General features: G+C 31.3%; 1 protein-coding gene across 1 annotated transcript; it reads left to right on the forward strand.

Annotated features, from left to right (window-relative positions):
• The first annotated feature begins 3519 nt into the window (after positions 1–3519).
• LOC100159676 (thyroid transcription factor 1) lies at positions 3520–24181 on the forward strand. The gene is made up of 5 exons (XM_001948742.5): positions 3520–4347; positions 12093–12223; positions 13031–13126; positions 20678–20764; positions 21176–24181. The coding sequence occupies exons 1-5, from the start codon at positions 3951–3953 to the stop codon at positions 21530–21532; spliced, it is 1068 nt and encodes a 355-aa protein (XP_001948777.2). The 5' UTR covers positions 3520–3950; the 3' UTR covers positions 21533–24181.
• Positions 24182–24445: the final 264 nt, after the last annotated feature.

A 24445-nucleotide genomic window follows, 5' to 3' on the forward strand; every position in this document is an offset into this window, starting at 1 on the left:
ATCAGTAGTAATATATATGAGTTAATAATAAAATATGAAAAAATCAGGAATATTATAATTCTGAATTCATTGTCCAATTGTTCGTGCTATTAATTACTATCCATGTTTTTTATTCACCTTTTAAGTGCTATGAGTGATGTAAGTTCCGTAAATTTATCTGAAGGTAAATTCAAATAATTTAAATTAAAAGTAAAAAGTGTATCGTCAATTAACAAAATCAATATTAAGATGTGTGACACAATAAATTACATATTGTTTTTTATACAGATTACTTATTATACACTTTATTATGTACCTATTGATGGCGAAAATTACAAGTACTAAAATTTGCATAAAATACTATATTCCTGGTATGTCAGCTTCTACTTACTAAGGATAATTTAGGAATATTAAATGGTGTTTGGGTATGATATTCATACAATAATCATACGTCGTGTATATCTGTCACACAGGCATACTGATTTACTCCACAATACGGACTGCGTCAAGTAGATGATTTGATTATAGAACAATATATTATATCTAAGAGCAGAGCCCTACTTAAGGTTGGCAAGGGGGTTTCAGCCCTGGAGCCTGGCATAATTTGAGCCTACATTACTGTAATACAGTCATTTACGATTTTTTTGTATCTATCAGCATTAAATAATAGAATAACTTATAGATATATCACCGTCTATTTATAATTTATTTATAATCTTAAAATATAAATTAAACATAAACAAATGCAATATCAAAAAAAAACTGAATTTATATTTTAAGTTAAGGGGCCCCACCAAGAAATGAGCCCCAGGTCCCAAAATTCCTAAGTAGGGCTCTGTCTATAAGATTAATAATAAAAAAAATGTATTCATTAATTGCAGGTCAATTGCACTTACATAATATTATTATCTACCAATCTACCAGCTATCTACCTATATTAAATATACATACCTATAATTATATTTATTAATATTTTAATATATTATTAATTTAATTTTATAGACTTAATATCACAAAATAATGACTCGTAATAATATTCAATTAAAAATTGTGAATAATATTTAGTAAGTCAATCATAAGACCAGTTTGGTCTTATGGAATAGCAATCTGGGGCCCAGCAAAGCCCTCGAACATCAGGCCAATTCAGGCTTTTCAATCAATTGCGCTAAGGTTAGTAGCCAAAGCCCCCTGGTACGTTTCAAACTCTACCTTACACAACGACTTAAAAATAGCAAGTACCACTGAACTCGCCAAAACAATGTACAAAAATTTTCACCAACATTTAAGCACACATAGCAATACTCTAATATCACACATGTCCTCCCTCACCCTCCCAAAAAACCCGCCACCCAGACTAAAGCGTAAATGGTGTAGAGACCTTTTAAATTAATAAAGGAGGTGTTACCTTTGGGTTTCTTCCTCATCACGTTATTCATGCTACTTTATTCTATTTTTTTTTTATCAAATTTGCTTATTGTAATTATTGTGTAATACATTGTAAATTGTCTTTCTTAATAAAAAAAAAAAATAATAATAATAATATTTAGTATTACTAAATTAATGACCATGGCAATAAGATATTAATATATCCACTGATGTTTCAAAATATTTAAATATTTATTGTTGTGCTGCTAAACGCATAGTTGATAGTTTGTTTACAATTAGAGAAATGTCACGTATAGTAATACTATTTGGTCTAATCGGTTCTTAATAGAAGTTAGAACTCTAAATATTCTGCACCTATTTTAAAGTTTGTATATGGTTTTAATTAATAGGTACCTGCCCCACTTAAAAGTGTGAATTTTTCAGAAATATACCTATAGTCTGTTCAGCAAAGCTGATTTAATTTTTCCGATGGATTAGCTCTTTATATTTTATTATAAATCATTTAAAAGTACTTTAAAAGTACTTTAAAACTTCATTAAAAAAAGGTTATAGGTAATTTTGAAAGTTGAAGATGATTTTGAATAACCCCAATTCCTAAATTTTGAAAGTTTATTCCAGAAAGTATTTTACACTTGCTGTAGAAAATTATAAAAATAAGGATAATAGGTTTTATTATTAACTATTTAGTCTATATTATATAATATATACTGATTTGCTTAATTTACTCAATTTAAAATTACTTCTAGATATATATTCTGTATAGTTCTAAGTTTTAAATAAAATAAAACGTATTTATGATTTAATCTTTTAATATAGGTATGTAAATAAATATAATTCAGTAATATAACATTTCATATTATATAGGATTATACTATAATAGTGTAGCCAGTGTAGGTACACTGCATTGATTCGTAACTAATATAGAAAATCAATTGGTAAATCTATGAAATAATTATTGTATTTACAACATAATATTATAATATTGGAGGTCTAGGTATACCCCAATATTGTAATATAGGTTATCGTATAATGTGTACCTATAACTATATGGCTATAATATATTATATAATATTATGCTATGATGACTCGCATGAGATGAGTAAATATCAGTAATTTGTGTCATATATAGGCATTATCAGGGCAGTGAGGTTTGAATATGTAATTTTAATTATTGTTGTTGAAACTTGAAATTCGCTTTGATGTTTATCAAGCACCGTTCAGAAATATTTTTTATACAAACCATCCTGTTGCAAAACAACGCAATTTGGATGTAAATCGAAACTTCCATCCCATACGGCTAATGGCCATATACCTTGCGGCACACTTATACACGTGATATATAATAAGTATAATGTATATGTATGATATGTATGATAGATATATCATAACATAATAATTCGTGTCGTACACCTATATAAGTACACATCATATCGACGCGGCTTTCGGTTAACCGATTTCGGATTCTTCATACAATCATACTCATATAATATATATATATGTATATAGCTGAAGAGAGTGCAGCAAGCGTGGTATATGGTGGAGGCGATGCGATGCACTTGGCTAAGTCAAATGGTGTTGTCTTTCGTGGCGATAAGTACCTCTCGCCAGTACTCGTTTTGCGTGTAATTGATTACGCTACTTTGAGACGATGATGCTTCTAGCGAGAGCCCCCCCCCCATCCTAACCACTGCTATAAAACCCTACTTTTCCCATCGGCTCGGAGTGCCATATCAAAACCAATCCTGTACCTTCCAAGTATTTATTTTATACATAGGACTGTTATACCGCATATGTATACCATGCACATATATAGGTATATACTATATATATACATATAAAGGTTTATACACGACCGGAAATATCGCTATTTTTATTGCACCCGGTAACTGTTTTTATCTCCAACCCCCTCCCACCCCTTCCGAATCTCTACCGATTGTTATCTACGATTTTTACCCTTCGTATACGTATACGCGCGCTGCAGTGTAAAACTTTTTTCTTTTTCTTTCTTTTTTCTCTCTTTCATTTTTTTCATCGTAACCTTTCGCATTGTGTCGGCACAGGTACCGCAGCTATTGGTCGCCGTCGGCCACGCCTCCGCGCGGTTCCGTCCCACGGCCGGTTGGGTTGCGCGGGGCCGAGGGGCTCCACCACTCGAGTGTGGCCCTCGAGTCCTCTCGTCGACGTCGAGTAGTCCAGTTTCGAGTGACACTAGTTTCGGGTGGTGCTCCACACACGAGAGCCTCAGAGTTTATTTATTTTGTGCTATTATTATTATTGTTTTTACTTTTTTTCTCGGCCGCGCCATCACACACGCGGATCACGTTAAAAAAAATTCGGAAAAATCCGGTTCACCGCAATGACGTGATAGTGCAGTAGCCGATTCCGCATTCCGCCGGCGTCGAAAAATAAAAAACGGCGAAAAAAATTCGGCGCGATCGCGGCCGCACCGTTTTTCCGGGTATAAATTTTTCGGACAAACCGCGAAAGTGGCTCTCTCGGTGACGGCCGCTTCGTCGGCGGCATCAGCCGTGTTCTCCGAGAGCTCAGGCGACCTGCTGCCGGAGCTCAACAGCGCTGACCTAGCGATGTCGCTGAGCCCCAAACCGCACCACCACCACCATCACAACCATCACGCCGCGCACACGACACCGTTCTCCGTTACCGATATACTCAGCCCAATCGAGGAGTACCGTAAGCTCGAGCTGTGCGGCTCACCTTCTCCGTACCACAGGTCCAGCACGGCCGGTAGCACCGGTGGCAGTGCCTCCGGAAGCCCAGGAGCCATGTCCGGCGGTGGAGGTAACAACAACAACAATAATAACGTCCCTGGAACGGTCCCGGCCGCGGCCAGCTGGCATGTGCACCCGCAATTCCCGGCGCCACCGCCGCCGCCACCTCAATATTGTCAGCCGGACATGGTCACGTCGTACGGGAATTCGGCCACGTGGTACGGGGCACCAGCCAACGACCCACGGTTTGCAAGTAGGTTCAAATTATACAATAATAATATAAACACGTATTTATAAATTATATTAGCAATAAAAGACGATTGACCTATGCTGCGCAGAGGCTGCTATATTATAAGTTTGAATATTTTCTTTTACATCATTAGTGACATTAAATATTATTTCTAAAAGTCCATGAGAATTAAATTTTGATTTATGAAATAATAATAAAACAATCAATTTACCGACAACCTACTGCTTATTTATAATAATAATAATTTTTATTTTTATTGTAACCAAACATATTATATACATTGAACAAAATATTTACATAAGCAGTTACTAAACCCCTATAAGCTAATGCTTGTTGTGGGGCTTAAAGTTCAATAGATTTACACATTTTTAGTATGTAGGAATTGCTACATAATATTTATAATAATTTTAGTCAATACATTGGATTAATCGGATAAGAAATTATACAATATTGAATAAATAGATAAAAGATAACAATACATTCGTGGATTTGAAATTAAGTTTATTTGTTATTTCTAGGGTTAAGATTCTATAGCATTTAAAAATTCAAGAATATTTCCTTAAATATCCTAAACTTTAAGGAAATATAGACAAAATATGCAAATAATATATTATTTATTTTAATACGTTAGGTATTTAAATAGTCAGATATATTAAATAACTTATTACTATATAGGGGCATAGGACAAAGCAATTATATGAGTTTTAGTTGAAAATATTGGCTCTAAGTTATAAGATGTTATTCCTTGGCACCGTATTGAATATTTGAATGTATTGATATTGAATATATATTATGTGCACAGACATGTAAATAACATTTTCAAAAATTAAGAATTATGCCCCTTTGCTGCGATATTGATGGATAATAAATATTAGATTTTGTTCTTAAACATGACATCGAAGCAAGTTTGTAATTTTATTTACAATAATTTTATATTACATATTTGCTTATACCTAAGTATTGAAGAATCACGTTTCACCTACAACATGGTCAATATAAGGTATAAGGTATAAGGTTGTATAAGACCTATAAATTATAATTATTACTAATTAGTTACCTATTATATACTCATTAATCATTATGTATTTATTATGTAGTACCTACGTGGCTACGTACCTACATAATATGTAATTTCAGTGAAAAATTATTTCAAGTTTAAAATAATAGATATGTACCTATATGATAAGTATATTTTATTAATAAAAAAAAATAAAAATACATTAATGGTATTATTAGTCGCGTTAAAAATTTAAAAAAAAAGATGTTTTCTCCCTTAATTTTGTTTTATATTTAACTTTGATGTACACTATTATTTACCTATATAGATATTTAAATAAATTTGACAATATAGCATAAATAAAACTGAAAATGTATCTACACATTTTTATACCAAATTAGACCTATAAAAATTTATTATCGTTAATCGAAGGATGTTTATGTTTTTTTCACACAAACATGCCCAAGCGACCGTAAAATACTCTGGGGGTGTGCATTCAGGGTGTCATATTGGATTAGACCGGGATCCGTTTATATGAGATCCCCCTTTTCCTCAAAACATTTGCCGCGGGATGTACACTATCTAACCGGTTATTACAACAGTCGTTATAATGTCATTATCCCTCTTTTTATTATGAACCTACTATAAGAACATCCCCACATGGCCACATACGCCTCAGTCATCTTGATCGACTGCCTAAAGCTTTTTATGGGCGGCCCTTGTTATTACATTCTATAAACTCGTTAACCTATGAGCTGATGATTAAAATAGGATAGGGTAAATCATCTGCCTAATATAATATATGTTGTATGTATTTAATGTTTATTTAATAACTATCGATACATATAGGTACATAATATTATATATTTTTTTAATAATACCCAATTTTTATGAAATCGTTAACGATAGGGTTTTATAAAAATTGGAAAAATGTGCATGTAGGACTTTGATATCTACCCGAGGGCTAAGATTTACTTAAGAACTATAGATAACATTATTAAAGTTAATTAATTCTTATTCATTAACTTTTATTAAAAACTGTTAAATCATCCATAGCATGATTTAAATGTAGTATACTAATGTTACAAGGGTAATACAGTTCATAATATTAATACAATATACACATAATTAATTAAGTAGGTAGGTATATCTTGTTTTTGTGTAAATCTATATGAAATAAACTAAACATATATTTTTTAACAACTTGAAATTAAAATTAAAACGTTATTACCTACTAAAAATGAAAATCATTATACCTATAAAGTTATATTATACTTCAAATAAATTACTTTCAATTCAACTACATTTCTATAAAAATATATTTATATAGCATTACTATCTGCTATAGTAAATAACCCTAAGTCACAGTATTGTTTTATGCCCAAAAATAAATGTACTAAAATATTATAAATTATACCTATACTTAATACTGAAATATATACGTATATTTTTATTCGTAGGTATTAGTTTAGTTCTATTAAGTAGGTACTCCTTTATTCCTTTGTAGAATATACTATTAAATATTAATATAATGTAGACATTTACTATAGCTAATATTTACAGATTTTATTAATCATTTTTTTATAAATATTACTAGGCTTAAAAAAAATGATTTTAAATGTTTATTATATAATTCATTCTGATATTTAATTAACGTTTTTAAAATCAACCAAAGTTACATTATTTTAAAGCATTAACTTAATTCAATAAACACTTAGTGTACGAAAAATAAATATTTTAAATCTTGTTGTAGGTATTGTTATCGTAAACCATAATGAAATCTCTTTGTAAAAATAAAAAATGTCTATCTAAACAATAAAATCGTGTTTTAACTGTGCGTTTAGACATGAGAGAATATTCTAACAAGGCTATAAATCGAACGTCTAAAATAATACTATGACCTCCATATCATACGAGTAACAATAAAATCGATCGGTATAGTCATAATAATGTATATAGAGGTAGGTAAGCTAGCTACGTCTGTTGGACGTTACCAAGCACATTTTTTTATGTGTGTTTTCCAACGATGTCCATCATATATATATATTATGAATGAACCATGCCTAAACACGTTATACACGGACTATTGTGCGTCTCGTTTATTCCGTTCAGTATTAAAATAATATTTGTCACCCTGTATATAGCTTGTACAGTGTTTGCCTAAGAAATATTTCCAAGGCCTGCTGGACCTGTATAATACGGACCGGCTACCGATGTTTGGCAAATACAAATACGGCGACCGAAACGAATTCCATTCGGAAACGAGTGATGACGACTGCATAAAGGATGAGGGGGGGGGGAAGACTCATTAAATTTTTTTATACTCCGTGGCTTCGGAAACTTAGGAAAACATTGACGTAGTTTTGGTTTTGACAAACAGGTAAAAATATACGCTTCCCGGACGCGCGCACCCGACAATGCGCTTGTTATTGGTTTATTTCAATCGTATATAAACGAACCCTCTCCCTCGTTCGATAGCAATCAAGCTATCAAAATATTATCTTTTCTACCGGGGTTTTTTTTTTGCTCTCACTGCTCTGGACGGGGGACACCCACGATGCTACAGTGATGTAGTAGAATGTTAAGATCACTGCGGCAGGTATATATCTACTATAATGCGTTTTAAAAAGAACCTTTCAACGCGTTATTTCGTGTACACAATACAATAATAATAATATAATATAGCCGCATTTCCCGATTTGTCGACCAGATAATAATTTTCGTTCATTCAAAAATCGGTGGCAATATACGCACGTGAAACGCCCACTCGAAAGGTGCCAGATGAGTCAATCGCGGACGAAAAATGCAATACCCGTCCGGATATCCTTTATTCGATCGCGCGTCTTATATTATGTTGTATAATGTGGTTTCACGCGCTTTGTAAATACTAAATAGGTTTTCAATACTAAACCACGGTTTTTAACGAGTGTCTTTTGTGATATATGCATAAATCATATGATATAACATATATACTATACGTATATAGATACCATACCGTACATATTATTATTATTTATTATGCCATGTTGCCGAACCGATGGAAAAGGAAATGCGGAATTATTGATGTGGGCCATATACGAAGGGGCGGCCATTAAAATAAATTGTGCTCGTCAAGGTCTGTCAAACCCGACCATATTGTTTTTTTATAAGTTTAAATCGTTGAACGGAACTCGTGGGATAATTGTACATTTTTCTTTAGGTTTTAATGTTTGCCTTAATACTGAAATCAGTCGGAAAAGAACGTGAGAAATCTTATGAATAGGTAATATTTATATTACATAACGGTAACGCATTTTATATCTATGTGTTCTAACAAAAAATGTAATTTTTGAAAGGAAGCACACAATAGTTAGTTTAATTTAAAAAAAAATAATGAACTAATTAGATTTTAAATGTATATTTATGTAAATTAAATTTATTAGATTTCATATAATTAACCTTATGACTTATAGACTATAGGTATAGTATCTTATATAAATGAATTAACTATAGTTGCAAATGATAGCAGGTCCATTTTCACAAAATCGTCATTTTCCATAGTCGTACCTAATGTTAGTTGGTTATCTCTTCTGTTGTAAAATTTTTAACCAAATATATAGGTACTACATATTTAATTATTAATGTAAAATCGAGGTGTACTTAAATATATATGGTGGCACAGGTATAACTATGTTAATTTTTATGGTCATACTACTCATACTATACTTTTTGCAACTTTTGAGAAAATTGGCTGTGAAACGATTGAATAATTTTGTTAAGTATATGTAATTTTTCAATTTGATAATTTTTAAATAGTCTAGCGGTCTAAAGAATAAAATTGATAGTTACAGGAACTAAGTATTATCTTTTGAACTTTTAAACTGTTCTTCAAAGTTTCCTAAGTATGAATCCCAATAGTAAACATTAAAACATATTTTAAGCATTGAGAATATTAAAACGATAATCTTACAAGTTTCTCGGAATAACAACAAATTTAAACACTTTCTTAAGTATACTCGAGTATATATACAGATGTATTATTGTCTGCTGACTTAAATGCACTATACAACTCAAAAATAATTTTTAATAAGTAATTAATTACTTAGGTACTAAAACGTTAATTATATTGAATAATATTGTATGAGACTTGGACATTGCGTTAAACTCGTACCTATTTATAGTTGTATATAATTAGTAACCTACGTGAATACGTGATAAATGATAATACTTTGAAGACATTAAGATTCTGTTTCTAAAACACTCAAATAGGAAAGATTAATTCAATAGTAATTTTATAAATTTGTATTGCCTTCTTAATTCTCAAAATTAGAATATTACATCCAATTGTCCAATTTGAAACTAAAACATCTAATGAGTGATGGGCGTAAAATTTAAAATGAATGTCATGTTATATTTACAATAAATTAAAATAATAATAATAAATAGATAATATAAAGCAAAGGTATAATACATTTATAATAATTAATAATAAATAACTAGCAATATTAAAAATATAGGTATATTATTTAAATTTACTTATGGCTTTTAGAATTAATTATTAAAATCAAAATAAAAAACCCACAGGTATTTCGTAAATATATTGTAAATATTTTTAAATTACACGATTTTACTATTATTAATAAATAATCTGTGGGGCATTTATACAAATATCATTATTTAATATTTGTATACCTACAAGCAAATTTCAACATATTAGACATTATAGGGTTATTATAATATATTGGCTCTCACAAAAAATCAATTTTACTCATGTGGCCCGCAAACAGAAGATGGTCGGGCATTAGTAACGCTTATAGTTACCGCTTTATACGATTACTACGAAAATGAAAAAATATCTCTATTATGGTATTGGTTAAACATTCACCTTAGCACCACGTTAACTTATAATATTATGGCCATTAATCCATAACAATAACTTTGGGTACGGTCGTAGCGTCAGATATAGCCATCTTTATTATCTATTATAACAATAATACAATATATGTACTCGCCGAAATGTATTTCTAAGTTTATATCGATTATACATATTATATTCAACGATTATTTCTTAGGAGGTACCTATAACTCGTTTCCCGTGTACACGATTAATACAATAATATTGAATATTATATTATACTTACTGGCAAACGCCAAACATTTATATATGCAAGATCACATATTATAATAGATACAACACGCAATTACATAGGTACGTTATATTATTATATACACACCGCAGCGCACTCACGCATTTCTGTTCTTATACCGACACGTGTCTTCGAATATATTATTATTATATGTACAGGGTGTTTATCGATTCCTCTACCCCATCCCTCCACCGTTAGCAAAAACCTGTCAAAAATCGTCTCTGGATAATGCGCGCACAAAAAGCTCGGAACCCATATCGCACGCTCCATTTGTAGTTGACAAGGCGCGGCTATAATATATATAGTGTTTGCTTTGTGACTGGCATGAACAATGTGCTTGTGTGTGTGTGTGTATGTCAGTGCGTGTGGTGGTTGGGAGGGTACATTAATATATATTGCCGGCTATATTATATACGAACGTACGTCCTGTCATCAAAATAATAATTGGAACCTACCGTACTTGATCAACACTATTTCGTATACGCTTCGCCGTAATGCAGACGTGCAGTTGCAGAGTAAATTTATTGTACATAATTATTATTATACTGAACTTATGTATAAAATAATAATATAATTATAATATTATATATCTTACTAAAGGTATACTATGTAGTTTTATTAAATATTATTTATTATTTATGAGTAACTAATATACAATATTGTGCTTCGCTCCCTGATAATATTGATAAACCTACACCTACGTGAAACACATTATACAACGTAGGTCAGTGCGAGCAGTTTATAGACTGGTTTAGTGTTTTATTCTTGAATCGTTTGATACAATAATTATTATCTAAGGTTCTAGATGATTACATTACAAACACGTAAATTATTCAATATTAATAGATACGAATTAGTTTTTATGTCATAACATATCTTAGGCTTATATGCAGTGGCATAGATAGGGATGGATTAATATTATAGCATAAGTCATAACTCATAACTTATAAGACTAAATGTCAAAATGTTTATACTTATGTAATAAAGATTCCAACTATTAAAGTAATAATAATAGAAACATATTATTCTATTTCTTAAAATTATAATTTTTGAATCTTTAATAATTGTCTTACATATTATGTAGGAACCTAATAAAGAAAGATTCCTTCTATTGAATAAAGCTCTAAATAACCTGAAATTGGTACATGCATTGTGTTGCAGTTGTATAACGATAGACGTAAAAGTATATATTACAATTAATACATAAGTGGTATATTTTTAATGAGAAGATAATACGTATCAATGTGATCTATAAAGTTACGCAGATAATTAACAAATTTCCTTAACATAAATATGATAAATGTCAGTAATCTATATAGAAAATATACAAACAGTGAGTTGAGTAAAGTTTCGCGTAGATCAAAAGGTATACAAACCTGTTCAAATATACATATATAATATAGTATATTATAATATGAAATATTCATGAGTCAATAAACGAGCATCTTACAAGGTGGTTTAAAGGGGTGTTGCAGGGATTATTCGCCAGACCCTTACGTATTTATAGTATAGAGGTGTAGACGTAATGAATTCCCAATGAACGCTGTTTTTAGGCTGGAAAGTCGTTGACCTTTATTATATCATGCCAAAAATTCAAATTTAATAACGATCGTGTGTTATTGCAGTATCCAGATTGATGGGCTCGTCAAACACCCCGATGAATGGTATGACAAACATGGAATGCGATATCAAACCACCTCTACAGTTTCCACTTACCCAGAGACGAAAGCGGAGAGTGCTGTTCACTCAGGCTCAAGTACGTAAAACTATATATATATATATAAAATATAATATTATTCTATATAGGTATAATCGTGTAATTTTGAATACGTTTCAAATCTTTATGTTTTTTTTATATTTTTACGGCTTCAAATTTTACTTGGAGTGTAGCGGAATTATAAGACTTTTGACTCAGAAACATTATAATACTTAAGCTTATACATATTATGTAAGAATTATTTAATGAATATTAGATTAATAATTATGCGTCAATGAGTTTACAGCTGTGTAATATAGCTACTTAATATAGCCTATAGGTACAATTGACAAACCTACAATAATACTTTTCAATTCACGTTTTATTTATTTTTTATTTTAATTTGAATGCGAAGTTGTATTTTACAAAATAAAACATTTATCTAACATTCCATTCTTTATAAAGTGTATTTTATTTTTATTTTATTAGTTTGCGTTCTTATATCAGTACACGTATATTGTATTATATATATGATCTTTATTTACGTATGAGAACCTATTCTGAAACCCAAAACTATATTTACTATTCAAGTTCATAGATGTTTACAGCGCACTTAAACTGTCTCAAAATCCACATTTCTTGTATAAATGTAAACACAATCAGGCGTCACGTCAAATCCACGAAAGCATCGTTTTGACACGAACACATCCATCCCATTTATACATTGTCCAAATATTCTTCCCCTTCGGGCTTTGGCTTGTGTGTGTATTTATTTCCTTTCCAAAATCGATGTCTTATCCTTATATGATTTACCTCGAAAGAGACGAAAATATAACCGGTATTATAGTTATTATATTACTTTTACAGGTTTATGAATTAGAACGGAGGTTCAAGCAACAAAAATATTTATCAGCGCCGGAACGAGAACATTTGGCTAGTCTAATTCATTTAACTCCCACACAGGTAAATAATTAGTATATATTTTTTATAATCAGGCGTATAATCTAAACGACAAAAACAATTATTCAGATTCATTATTTAAGTACCTACATATAAGAATAAGTGATAAATTAAAAATAAATCATCAAAATAAACAAATGCTTAAATTAGTCTAATGATTAAAAAATAATTATTAATCATATCTTTTGTCTAAACATTAAATTTAAAAATTATTTTTGGGAAAATTGTACAGTACTTCATCACATTGTTTCCTATAAAATGTACTTCATTTCAATTGTTTACTTATAGGTATATGGTATCAAAATTATTTAAAATGTATTAATTATTAATATATTTTAGACTTAATACATAATATATTATTTTCATTTTCAAGTAATCATTGATTATGTGATAATTATATTGTATTGTGATAACGTAATGTAACAATAACGTCATTAGCTCTACAGTTCAATAAATTAAATTGAAATTTGTTATTTAAGCTGAATTATCTTTAACGTAATCCATAAAAGAATCTGTAACGATTAATGATTAATGGTCCAATAAACGATCTCCTGAAAATGTGATCAATTGACATACCGTAATGGCTCAATAGGATAATATTATATTACTATAATATAGGTACCTATTCGTTTTTTGTTGTTTTTCACTTCGGTCATAGGCATTTCACGTATATTAGTACGATTACTTTGTATTATATTGTCGATAAAATCTATATTTATTTTTTACGATTGACGCAATAACAAACTAACAAAAAGTCTTATGCTTATGCGTGTTTAGGTTCGATTAACAAATAATAGTCAACACAATAATAATTTTACTTTTATTCATTTTATACTTTATAGTTTATAGTATAAGAACAATACATAATAGACATATTGTAATTTGAATTTTATACTACTTAACTATGTATGTATGTATGTATTAATAGAATTAACTTAACTTTCCACAGTGAATTATTTTCATTAACTTGCCCACCATTGCATCACGGTCACTATGATGCCCCTATAAAACGTGATCAGTACTACGAATAACGCAACTAATGTTCATTTACTTTCAACACGTCATACACAAGACCCAGATAAACAGAAATATTAAGTCCTAGTTTTTACTCCTTAGAATTGATTACGCTCTAGCCCCCTTAAATGTGTTGGCTACAACATTGAAAATGTCTTCAAATTCTATAAAGTCATATTATAGGTACTCTTATCATTTACTGTTATAGAATTCACAATCACACACACACAATTTTGGGTATTATAAAAACTCCAAAAGTTTCATATGGTATTCCAGGATCTCTATTACTATGAAGTATGACATACCTACCACATACCTAAATAGAAAAATGAAAAGATAATTTTTTGATTTCATCAGCACAGTTACATACTCTAAGAGAAAATATAATAATTGTACAAATATCGAAGACGTGTGCTCAAAGTTCAGTCATATCCTAAAAATGATATGGGTTGTTCTAAAATCTAAACACTCAATAAAAAATAGGCATGTCGTATAATATATTTAAAACATCTTCTAAGCCATTTAATAAACACATTGAAAGTCTCTGATCAACTTAGAATCGTTTAGATTTGTCGTTCTCAGATGTATATGATAATATGTAGTACACCATTATCCTGTTCTGCCTGAGGTGAGCGAAACTACCTTATATTTTTAGATTATATATTATAATCGTCTCTGTATAATGAATTGATCCTGTTTCGTTGTAATTTATTATTGTGTTTTTTATAACTTAAGTATAGAAGTATAATACTACAACTACATTAAAATTATTTTTAGGATAATGTAATTTGAAAAGAACAAACTAGGGTAGGTATAGTGGATCAGAGGTTCAAACCTTTTGTGTGCAAGGTTCTGGATTGTATATAATTATATAATAGATAATTTCAATATTTTAACAACTAAAACATTTGATGCATGTAGATAAAAGGGTCAATGAGTTCGATTAGAACATTTGTACATAAATCGATACTATTATATTTTCTTTAGCCGGTAGCAGGATATAATAATATAATAAAAATATGTATAGTTAATAAATAATAAGATATTTAATCGCGACTCGTACCGTTTAAAATTTCGATTGGTTACTTGATGTCTTATAATAACACGATGAGTTGAAGTAGTGCGATTTCCTTGAATCGGCATTAGAACAAATAAGGGCGGTAATAACACACCCACCCACGTGTATACAAAATGGACTGTTGGCGTCCTCATACATAGTCATATAGCCATATAGGTACGATATACCGATAAATATAATATACAGGATATACTCGCTATTTGTTTATTATTATAGGTACGTTTATAAGTACGACTAATAATTGTATATTATTATGTTTGCGCGTTGTTTCGCATTCACGCTCTACAATAAACGACCAAATGGGACGGATACATTTTAGGCTATTATTTAAGAAAATTGTTTGTTTCATTTAGTGTTAGCCGCTCGCACCCCGATGATTCTGCAGCGAATGAAATGAACTATAATAGTGCCAAAACAAATTGTATGACCGGTGCCTACATATAATATAACTACGTATAATATTATTATACCACGTTTATATTATATAAGTGGCACATTTAGTACATAGTATATTACCTAAGTACCTACAGTACATTATAATTTTTTTCAAAGTTTAAAACAAAATCCGATTCTTTTACGTGGATTGACGTGTTTTGGCACTATAATATAATGTAACGTACGCAATAGGTTTAATTACATAGCCATAATATAAGATTTCGTTTGGCGTCACGCGGTGAGATTATCGCGGCTCAAGCGATGAACTACGCCCTATTGAAACCCGGCTTAAACGTTTGGCCCTGCAGCGTGCGGTTAATGAGGCTTAAACATTTTCCGGGGTTACGCGTGCGTCGGTCCCGCCACCACTCCGCCGCCACCGTAGCGATCTCTCGTCGCGCGCGTACATATTAAACAATCACGATGATGCAGGGGACCGCTTCAGCGTATTATTATTTATTATTATCGTCTCTCTAGTCGCGCCGCGCTGGTTTTCTCTGTGCGCCACCCGTCGCCGCCCCCGTTCTGCTCGTATATAGTACCATCACCATCATCACTCACCCACCACCACCCATCGCCGCGACACCGGGCTTTTATGTATTTTATTTTCTATTTTTTACTACGCAGCTTAATCGTATATATTATATTATATCGGCGGTGGTCGCTCAAATGTATTATTATATAATATTATATATACATAAATACACGATAGAATGGTGAGCGCGGTGGTGCCACTGCTGCTGCAGTGTGCAGTTGCACAGGGGGGGCACAAAAGCGTATTCATCGCGAGCCCTCCGAAAAACGTACGTCTGAAGTGGCGAGAGTATATATGCGCGGGCACCACTCGAGATGATGATCGGTATATACCCGGTGCGCGGTGGCGGCACAGAACAATGGCCGACAGATTGTGCCTGGTATATACACGGTATACGCGCGGTATACGGGGCCTTCGGGGCGCCAGATGTTGCGGCAAAGACCCCGCGATCCGTTCATATATATATAATAATATGTATGTATTATATTTTATATAATCGCAGCGACTACTGTTTAGGTTTTTGTGCGCCCCCCCCCCCTACAATCATGTTTTCGGCGCACGCGGGGCTTATATAATACGCTCGTCGAACCCCCTCCCACTCTCCGAACGTGAAATGTCGGTCGAGAGCAGCGTCCGTACGACGATATAATAATAATATATTTTGTTGTGTTTATATTATACAATATTATTATTATTATCATTATATTATTATACACCGGTACGTGGCAAAAACGTTATGCGTACGCATCATAAAATAAATTATGTATTATTTTTACAAATGTATGGTTTGGCCGATTTCCTATTTTCTTTTGGGATGATGTCTTTTTTTCGTTCGTTAAACACTAGGACGTCCTACACCTACGTGTATTCTGTTTTATTTGAATATTTAGGTAGGTACATTACCTGTTCCTCACTTATTGGACTCACTTTGGAACCAGAGTATTTCAAGAGTTCATTAACCGAATAAGGTGAAAAGCCCAAGAATAAAAAGATTTTTATATATTTTATATTTCATATATATATTGTTATTCATTATGGAAAAAAGCATGAAAACTGATAGCAATAAAAATAGAAAATATATTAATTTTTTTCAAGTTGTTTCGCAATGACTTAAAATTATATGTAAAAGATTTGGTCATATAACTTTAATACTTTTCGATGTGATGAATCCAGGAAATAATATTAGTCATCAATATATATATATATATATATATATATTCATTATGCGATCAAATCGGGAAAATGGACTAGAACATGTGGAAATATGCATTTAAAATTACACATTGACCCCATTAAAAAGTACGTATAATGAATCCAGTTTATAACCGTGATCCAATAAACAGTGACTACAGTATGATCCTATATAGCCATATAGGATATATATAGGTATACTATAGATACTAGAATACCATATCATAATATAATATTGTATAATATATATTATAATATATGCTTACGTCAACTTATATACTACCCAACAACGGTGTAATAACATATAACCTGTTATAGGCAGTCTTGTTATTTTATTATTTGTGTAGTTACATTATATATACTACGTACGTAGTATAGACTATACATATATTACGTATAGGCAGTATATTACGCACCTATATAGGTATACGTATGTTATATTATCATGTGTCATATTTTAATATATTATAAAACTGCAGGCCTTGTCCTATATGGGTTATCGATCAATGATAGGATTTCGATGTCTTACACCACTCCTTGAATACCCCTTAGGTTTGGGATTGGGGGAGCTACGTTATTATAATGAAATCCAAAAAATGTGTTGCCAGCTATTATGGTATTTATATTATATTTCACGTCGTGTATCTGATCAGTTTTTTGAGGGACTTAGCCCCCAGTCCCATTACATCTGGCTATACCTGTAGACCTTTGAGGGCTGCAGAAGCGGTGATTTTTAAGATCAATACCGATATATATTTTGATTTGTGTTATAATTTGTAGAATGCATTTAGTCATGAGAAAATTGTAATTGAAAATAATATAATATACCGGCATACCACATATACATGCTTGTATGTTTATTTTACTGTAACTGCCCTCAACCGATATGCATTATTTCTTATTGTCTATTGTTCAATACAATTTTGGTTCTATATACTATTTATACGACCCGTTACTGGCGTTAATATAAGGCCACAATTAATTATAATGTAAATTCTTATTGCCTATTGCTCTGACGGTCAGAGATGATGACGAGAGCGTTTTCTCGATGGTCGATATTTCGTCGATATTTCTAGTCATCCTTCGATACACCGATAGTAGGAGCTTATATTATACTATATTCGAGGTAATGGTAGGTGCATTCATATTTCTTGTTGATGAAAGTTGTTTATAAGTTCTCTAAGGTCATAAAATATACGCGTTAAATATTTAAAATACCTAATAAAAAAACGTAATTTTGAGTTCTTATAATTTACAAAAATTAAAATTAAATTAAGAGTTTACGTGTAGGTAATATTGGGTATATAATATATATTGCATAAGTACTCGTATATTATATACACAATGGTAATAACCAATAGATATTTGTTGTCCTAATATAAATTATATCAATAATTTTAGACTTGTTAATAAAGTATAGAATATTAAAAAAGTTCCAGCGTAGGTACCAAACTGATGATTACATTCTTCGATATCCTTGTAGGAACGTAATTGATACATTTTACATACCACTGTATTCCGTACAATACGTACTATAATATTGCGCTGTTTTTGTGGGTTTAAAAACATGATATCCATAGAGTGGTTTATATAAATATAATTATACACTTGAAATTATATAGCTATTATACTTTATATAATATAATAACATTATCGTTAGTATTTTGGTGAATATTATACCTATAATGTACGCTCAATTTCAACGTTATCGTATAATCATATCATATCATATTATATTACTATAATATCTCTAGTACGGCGGTAATTCGCGCGTTGAACACAATATATTATCTACCTACCTATTGAAACAGTGGGACAACAGAAGTATACTAATATAATGCGCATAATTGGTGTACTCTTGTGCATCATATTTTTAAACTTCGTTGGCGTGTTTACATATTATATATATAATATATATATTGTAATAATAATTAGTATCGGTAGGTATCGTCATTGTTTCAATGATCACCGACGGCGGCGGGTAATGTAATAATAATAATACACACTACACAATATATTATGGTATTATACATTTATACGTAACTAATATAATATTATGTCATTTGTGTGTTTACTGACCTACTCAGTACTCGTATAATGCACACATGAAGAAAAAAATAACACGACCATTTAAATAACTGTCGGCGGCGGAGGCGGCGGTACAGACGTAAAAATCTGCGTGAATGGCGCGCGCTCGTATCGTTTATATAATATACGGACAAGTAGCCAAGTAGAAGCCGAGTACTTTTGAAAAGTGAAGTGAATTTATGTAGGAATTATTCGCAGATACTCGTGGCGGCGGCGGCCTCAAGTATGCGCGGCGGCGGATCCCGTTCGTTCGGTCAAAAGAGTTAGTCTTTAAACCGTTATCCAAAAGCCGCGTAGAGTGCACTCGGTTCGCGAGCACTTTTAAAAACACCTCTTCAACTTTATTTCCACTTCGTTCCCATTCACTGTCAATATTAATGTTGGTCATCTTTTGACTTTCAACAGCAACTTATATAAATGCTCAGTTGGATTCGTTTCTATTTATATACTTTCCGCCTCGCCTTTGACAATGTAATATTGTAAATATTGTGGTAATAACAATTATGTATATCCAAGCCAGCTTATAGCTGAAACCATATTAACTGAAACCATAATTCACGTCAGGCTATAATGCATTTAGCTGCATACAAGGGACATATGCAGCTCATAAATTACCCTATATTTTAGTTTGGGGCCGGAGTGGCTCAATGGTCACGCAGTTGACTACGACTCACACAGTCATCGGTTCGATTCATAGAAAAGTGCAAAAAAAAAAAATGTGTGTGATTCTACGCAGTCACCATTTTCCCGTGTTGTCGTCCGATTGCGTCATCCGGTTTCCAACTAGGTCCCACTCCACTGAGACCGCACATGTCTCCTCTTGGAGAAGGGGGGTAGTATTATGCATGTAGTGATATATACATAGATAAATAGATCACATGATCTCCCTACTACCCACTTGTGATAAGCATTGTCAAAGACCTTGAGGTCGTTTCAATGAACAAATATAGAAAAAAAAAATATTTTAGTATGTACAATTTTGCACTACTGTATACAGTGTACCTAGGTAATTTTAAATTGTTTCTTCACAATTGGTTTATATAATACATTATACATTCATGTGAAGGAGTTTTTAATAGTAGGTAGCTCATGTTTAAGTCTTTTGGAATCTACTTGACTGTCTGCAGTCTTCTATAATAATATAATATGCATTTAGGATAGGATATTACACTTTTTATACGCACTTAAATAAATATATGGTGGTATTTTACAGGTAAAAATATGGTTCCAGAACCATAGATACAAGTGTAAACGTCAGGCGAAAGAAAAAGCTATGGCTGAACAGAATGCCCAAAACCAGGTAAGATATTTAAAAAAAGATAATGCAGTTTATTATTAAATTATTCATTAAATACATATAAGTATTTTGTATAGATAATAGTATCTAAGTAATATATTTTATCGACTGAATCTTGACTTCAATCAAACCTATAATAATGCCTAGTTAAAAATATGGAAGCACGTATACTAATTACTAAGAGCACAAGATCAAACATTTTGTTTGAATAGAAAAAAGTATTTACAAAAAATACATATTTACTAATTTCAAATAATTCAAGTATACACCTATAGGTACTACTGTCTATTGTTCACGTGTATTTATTCATATATAGGGATACCTATACCTTAGAAAAAATCGGTAAACAAACCGATTGTAAATTGTAATATAGCAACGCGCGTAATGTCTTATTGAGTAAACTTTTATTCACAGGCTCAGAGTTCGCCACGACGAGTGGCCGTACCCGTTTTAGTGAAAGACGGCAAACCGTGTTCAGGTACGTCAGACGTGTCCGGCCAACAGTCTGCGCCCGGCGGTAACAATTGCAACGGCCACAGCCCCGCTATGCACCACGGTGGCCACGTACCAGTCCCCGTCCACCCCCATCACCATGGGCACCATCACCATCATGGGTCACCCAACGTCGGGCACCACCAGCAACAGCACCAACCACCGCAACATCAGTTGCTGACCAACACCGCGATGCCGTATCCAAGACAAAACGTTGGTCAGCATCACCATCAACAGCAAAACATGTCCTATTTATCAATTCAAGGACGTGCGTGGTAAGCTGCGGCCTGTTATCATTACCTATCTTATTAATAGGCGAGCATTACTTAGTGTAGACTTTCAAAAAAATAATTTCATTTTGTTTTGTTTCAATAAAATTTTTTATGTGAATATATATTATACACACGCGCACACATAGAAAATCTATGATTATATTTAAGTATATAGACAATTCTAAGCATAACATGTTTTAACAAACGCAATTATATAGTGAGATATTAGGAAAAATGCATATATTATACGCGTAGGTACCTACCTCTTTTTAATCCCGTTACGTATAAATCGTGTAATCATGTGCATAGTATACACGTTTTTTATTTAATTTTATCTTGGACTCTCTAAGTCAATTAAATTTTGTTCGTACTATGTGTCTATTAGTAATTTATTTTTTATTTTTTGTAAATCTGAACGTTCTACCTCCAATAAGTCACGTTATAATACTTATCGATGTATAAAGTATATTATGAAACTTTCTTAAATTATTGTAAATCGAAATAAATCAACTATTTTGGTATAGATGACATGTAGGCCATACATAGGTTCTTCAATTTTCTGTACTATTCAGCAGGATATAATATAATATAGTCTCATTCAGATAAGGCAATATTATTTAAAAGAAAAAAGTATAGGTATCAATTTGTGAATCATATTCATCCCTTTATGGCCTTATATGTTTATGAGAATATATATGTATTCATTTGATTGGCCCGTGATAGTTTCACTTTGATTTTTTATAGGTACCACATAAGATAATTTATCTAGGTATTTATTTATTAATAAGTTATAAGTATATGTAATATATGTATGTAACCTATATACTTGTGTATAAACCTCAATTTTTAAAGCACTATAAATACCATTTTTAGTTGTATACTTCAATACTTGTATATTATTATATAGTTAAGATTTTTGTAAGTAGGTTCTAATATTAGGTATATAAAGAAAATAGACTGTTGGATAAATCTAATAATACCTAACCTACCTACCTGAAGTGTTATTAAACAATTCTTGTGTAAGTTTAAAATCACTGACATTGTTGAGTTGAAATGGGTGTAAAACATTTTATCAACTATACATATTATTATATAGTCTCAATATAATATGTATAATGCATATGTATAAATATACCTGTTGTAGGTATCTATACTAAGTAAAAGTATAATATTAAAATATTTCCAATGTATAAACTGTTGTGTAATTATTAATCATCAATCAAATCATGTTAAAAGCTAAGAAATATTCATACCTATTATACACACATATATATATATATATATATATATATATATATATGTATAGTATATACCTATATTGCAATATGTATAGGAATTTATTTCAGTGTAGGTATATAAATTTACAGTTACATAAGCGTATACTATTATATCATGGCCGTTGATTGATTTAAATTATCATCACAAAAATTCAAAAGAATATGTCGTTTCTTTATATTTAGTAGGTATATATATATTATATAATAGGTTATCATTTAAAGTTAAACTATCAAAATAATATAGGTACCTACATATATATTATATATATAGTACATTGGTATATCATAGAAGTGTGTCGGAATGTATGCTACAATTTATGTTTGTTTACCTCTGTCCTCTCCCCTTTAATATAATATTGTATATATTATTATGTTCATTTGACGTTATAAATATAAAATATTATAAAGGCTCGCATTAACTTGCAACGAGTATTTCTTATATTGATTACTTATACATTGTTTTAAATTTTAATAGGCCCGAATATAATATACATTTAGGTACCAAGCTGTTTATATAATGTGGAAATATCTTTTGCACAACCCCATTAAATATAATATATTATAATATACAATGTGCTGTAATTATACTTTGTAAAAATTACTTAACTTCTGTATAATTATTACTATTATTTTTTTTTTTTTTTGTAAAATGTGATGTATCATATATCTACGTGATTGTATACGAAATAAATATAAAATATGAAAATAGTAAACGTACCTTTACATAATAATATACAATAAACGATGTATCATGTGACATGATTTAATCCTCTATAAATATAATCGCAATTTTCCCGCCACCTTCGTTCAAATATATTATATCTACATTATAGCGTAGTCGAGTTCTGCAGCGAAGAGCAAGAAAATCGTTTATGTCTTGTGTGTTCTGTGCATATCCTTAAGTCGGAAGCAGCAATACCTACATAACAATATATACGTACATACACGCGTATAATGGACGTATATATAGAGTCGTTAATGAGTAAACAGTAGCGTTATGCGGCACTGCGTATACCTATACAAATATATAATATGTATATAATAAAACACAAGAGAACCGCATATATGACGAGCGAAAATAGGCGGAACCACGACTGGCGGAGAACCGCGCCCCCGACGCCATGACAGTGCCCTCTATATAGTATATTATTTTATTATGTGTGTGTGTATTATTATTATTATTATTATTATTATTACGGCGCTGCACGCTCCCGGAACCCGGACGATCGTTTTAACGCACACGGCTGGAGGGGAAACTCGATTTAATAAGGCACAAAATATGTGTACAATAAAAAACCGATCGACCCCAACAATCGCCGGTGGCAAAAAAAAAAAAAAATGTTTATTATATACGCATATACGAACTCGTGCTTTGATTTGAATCCAATTATTATTGGGTAGCTAAAAAGTTATAATAAAGGTCCTGGAAAAAATGAACAAACATAAAAAAATAAAAAAATAAAAAATGTTTGCTTTTTTCGAATTATCGTAATATGCAGTAGGTGTAGTGTCATGGACAAAAAAAGCAAATTTAATAACTTTTTAAAATCGACAGTATCGATATGGGCATATGGGCTAAACATATTAAGTTATAAATGCTGAGTATATTAGGTACCTATATATTGACGATTTAATTCAGGGGT

Source organism: Acyrthosiphon pisum, chromosome A1, assembly GCF_005508785.2.
Source record: "Acyrthosiphon pisum isolate AL4f chromosome A1, pea_aphid_22Mar2018_4r6ur, whole genome shotgun sequence".
Lineage (NCBI taxonomy): Eukaryota > Metazoa > Arthropoda > Insecta > Hemiptera > Aphididae > Acyrthosiphon > Acyrthosiphon pisum.

Coding starts and splice junctions, on each gene's coding strand:
- LOC100159676 (XM_001948742.5), top strand. CDS start 3,951: ATGTCGCTGAGCCCCAAACCGCACCACCACCACCATCACAACCATCAC. Junction 12,224..13,030: donor TGCTGTTCACTCAGGCTCAA/GTACGTAAAACT, acceptor TTACTTTTACAG/GTTTATGAATTAGAACGGAG. Junction 13,127..20,677: donor TTCATTTAACTCCCACACAG/GTAAATAATTAG, acceptor GGTATTTTACAG/GTAAAAATATGGTTCCAGAA.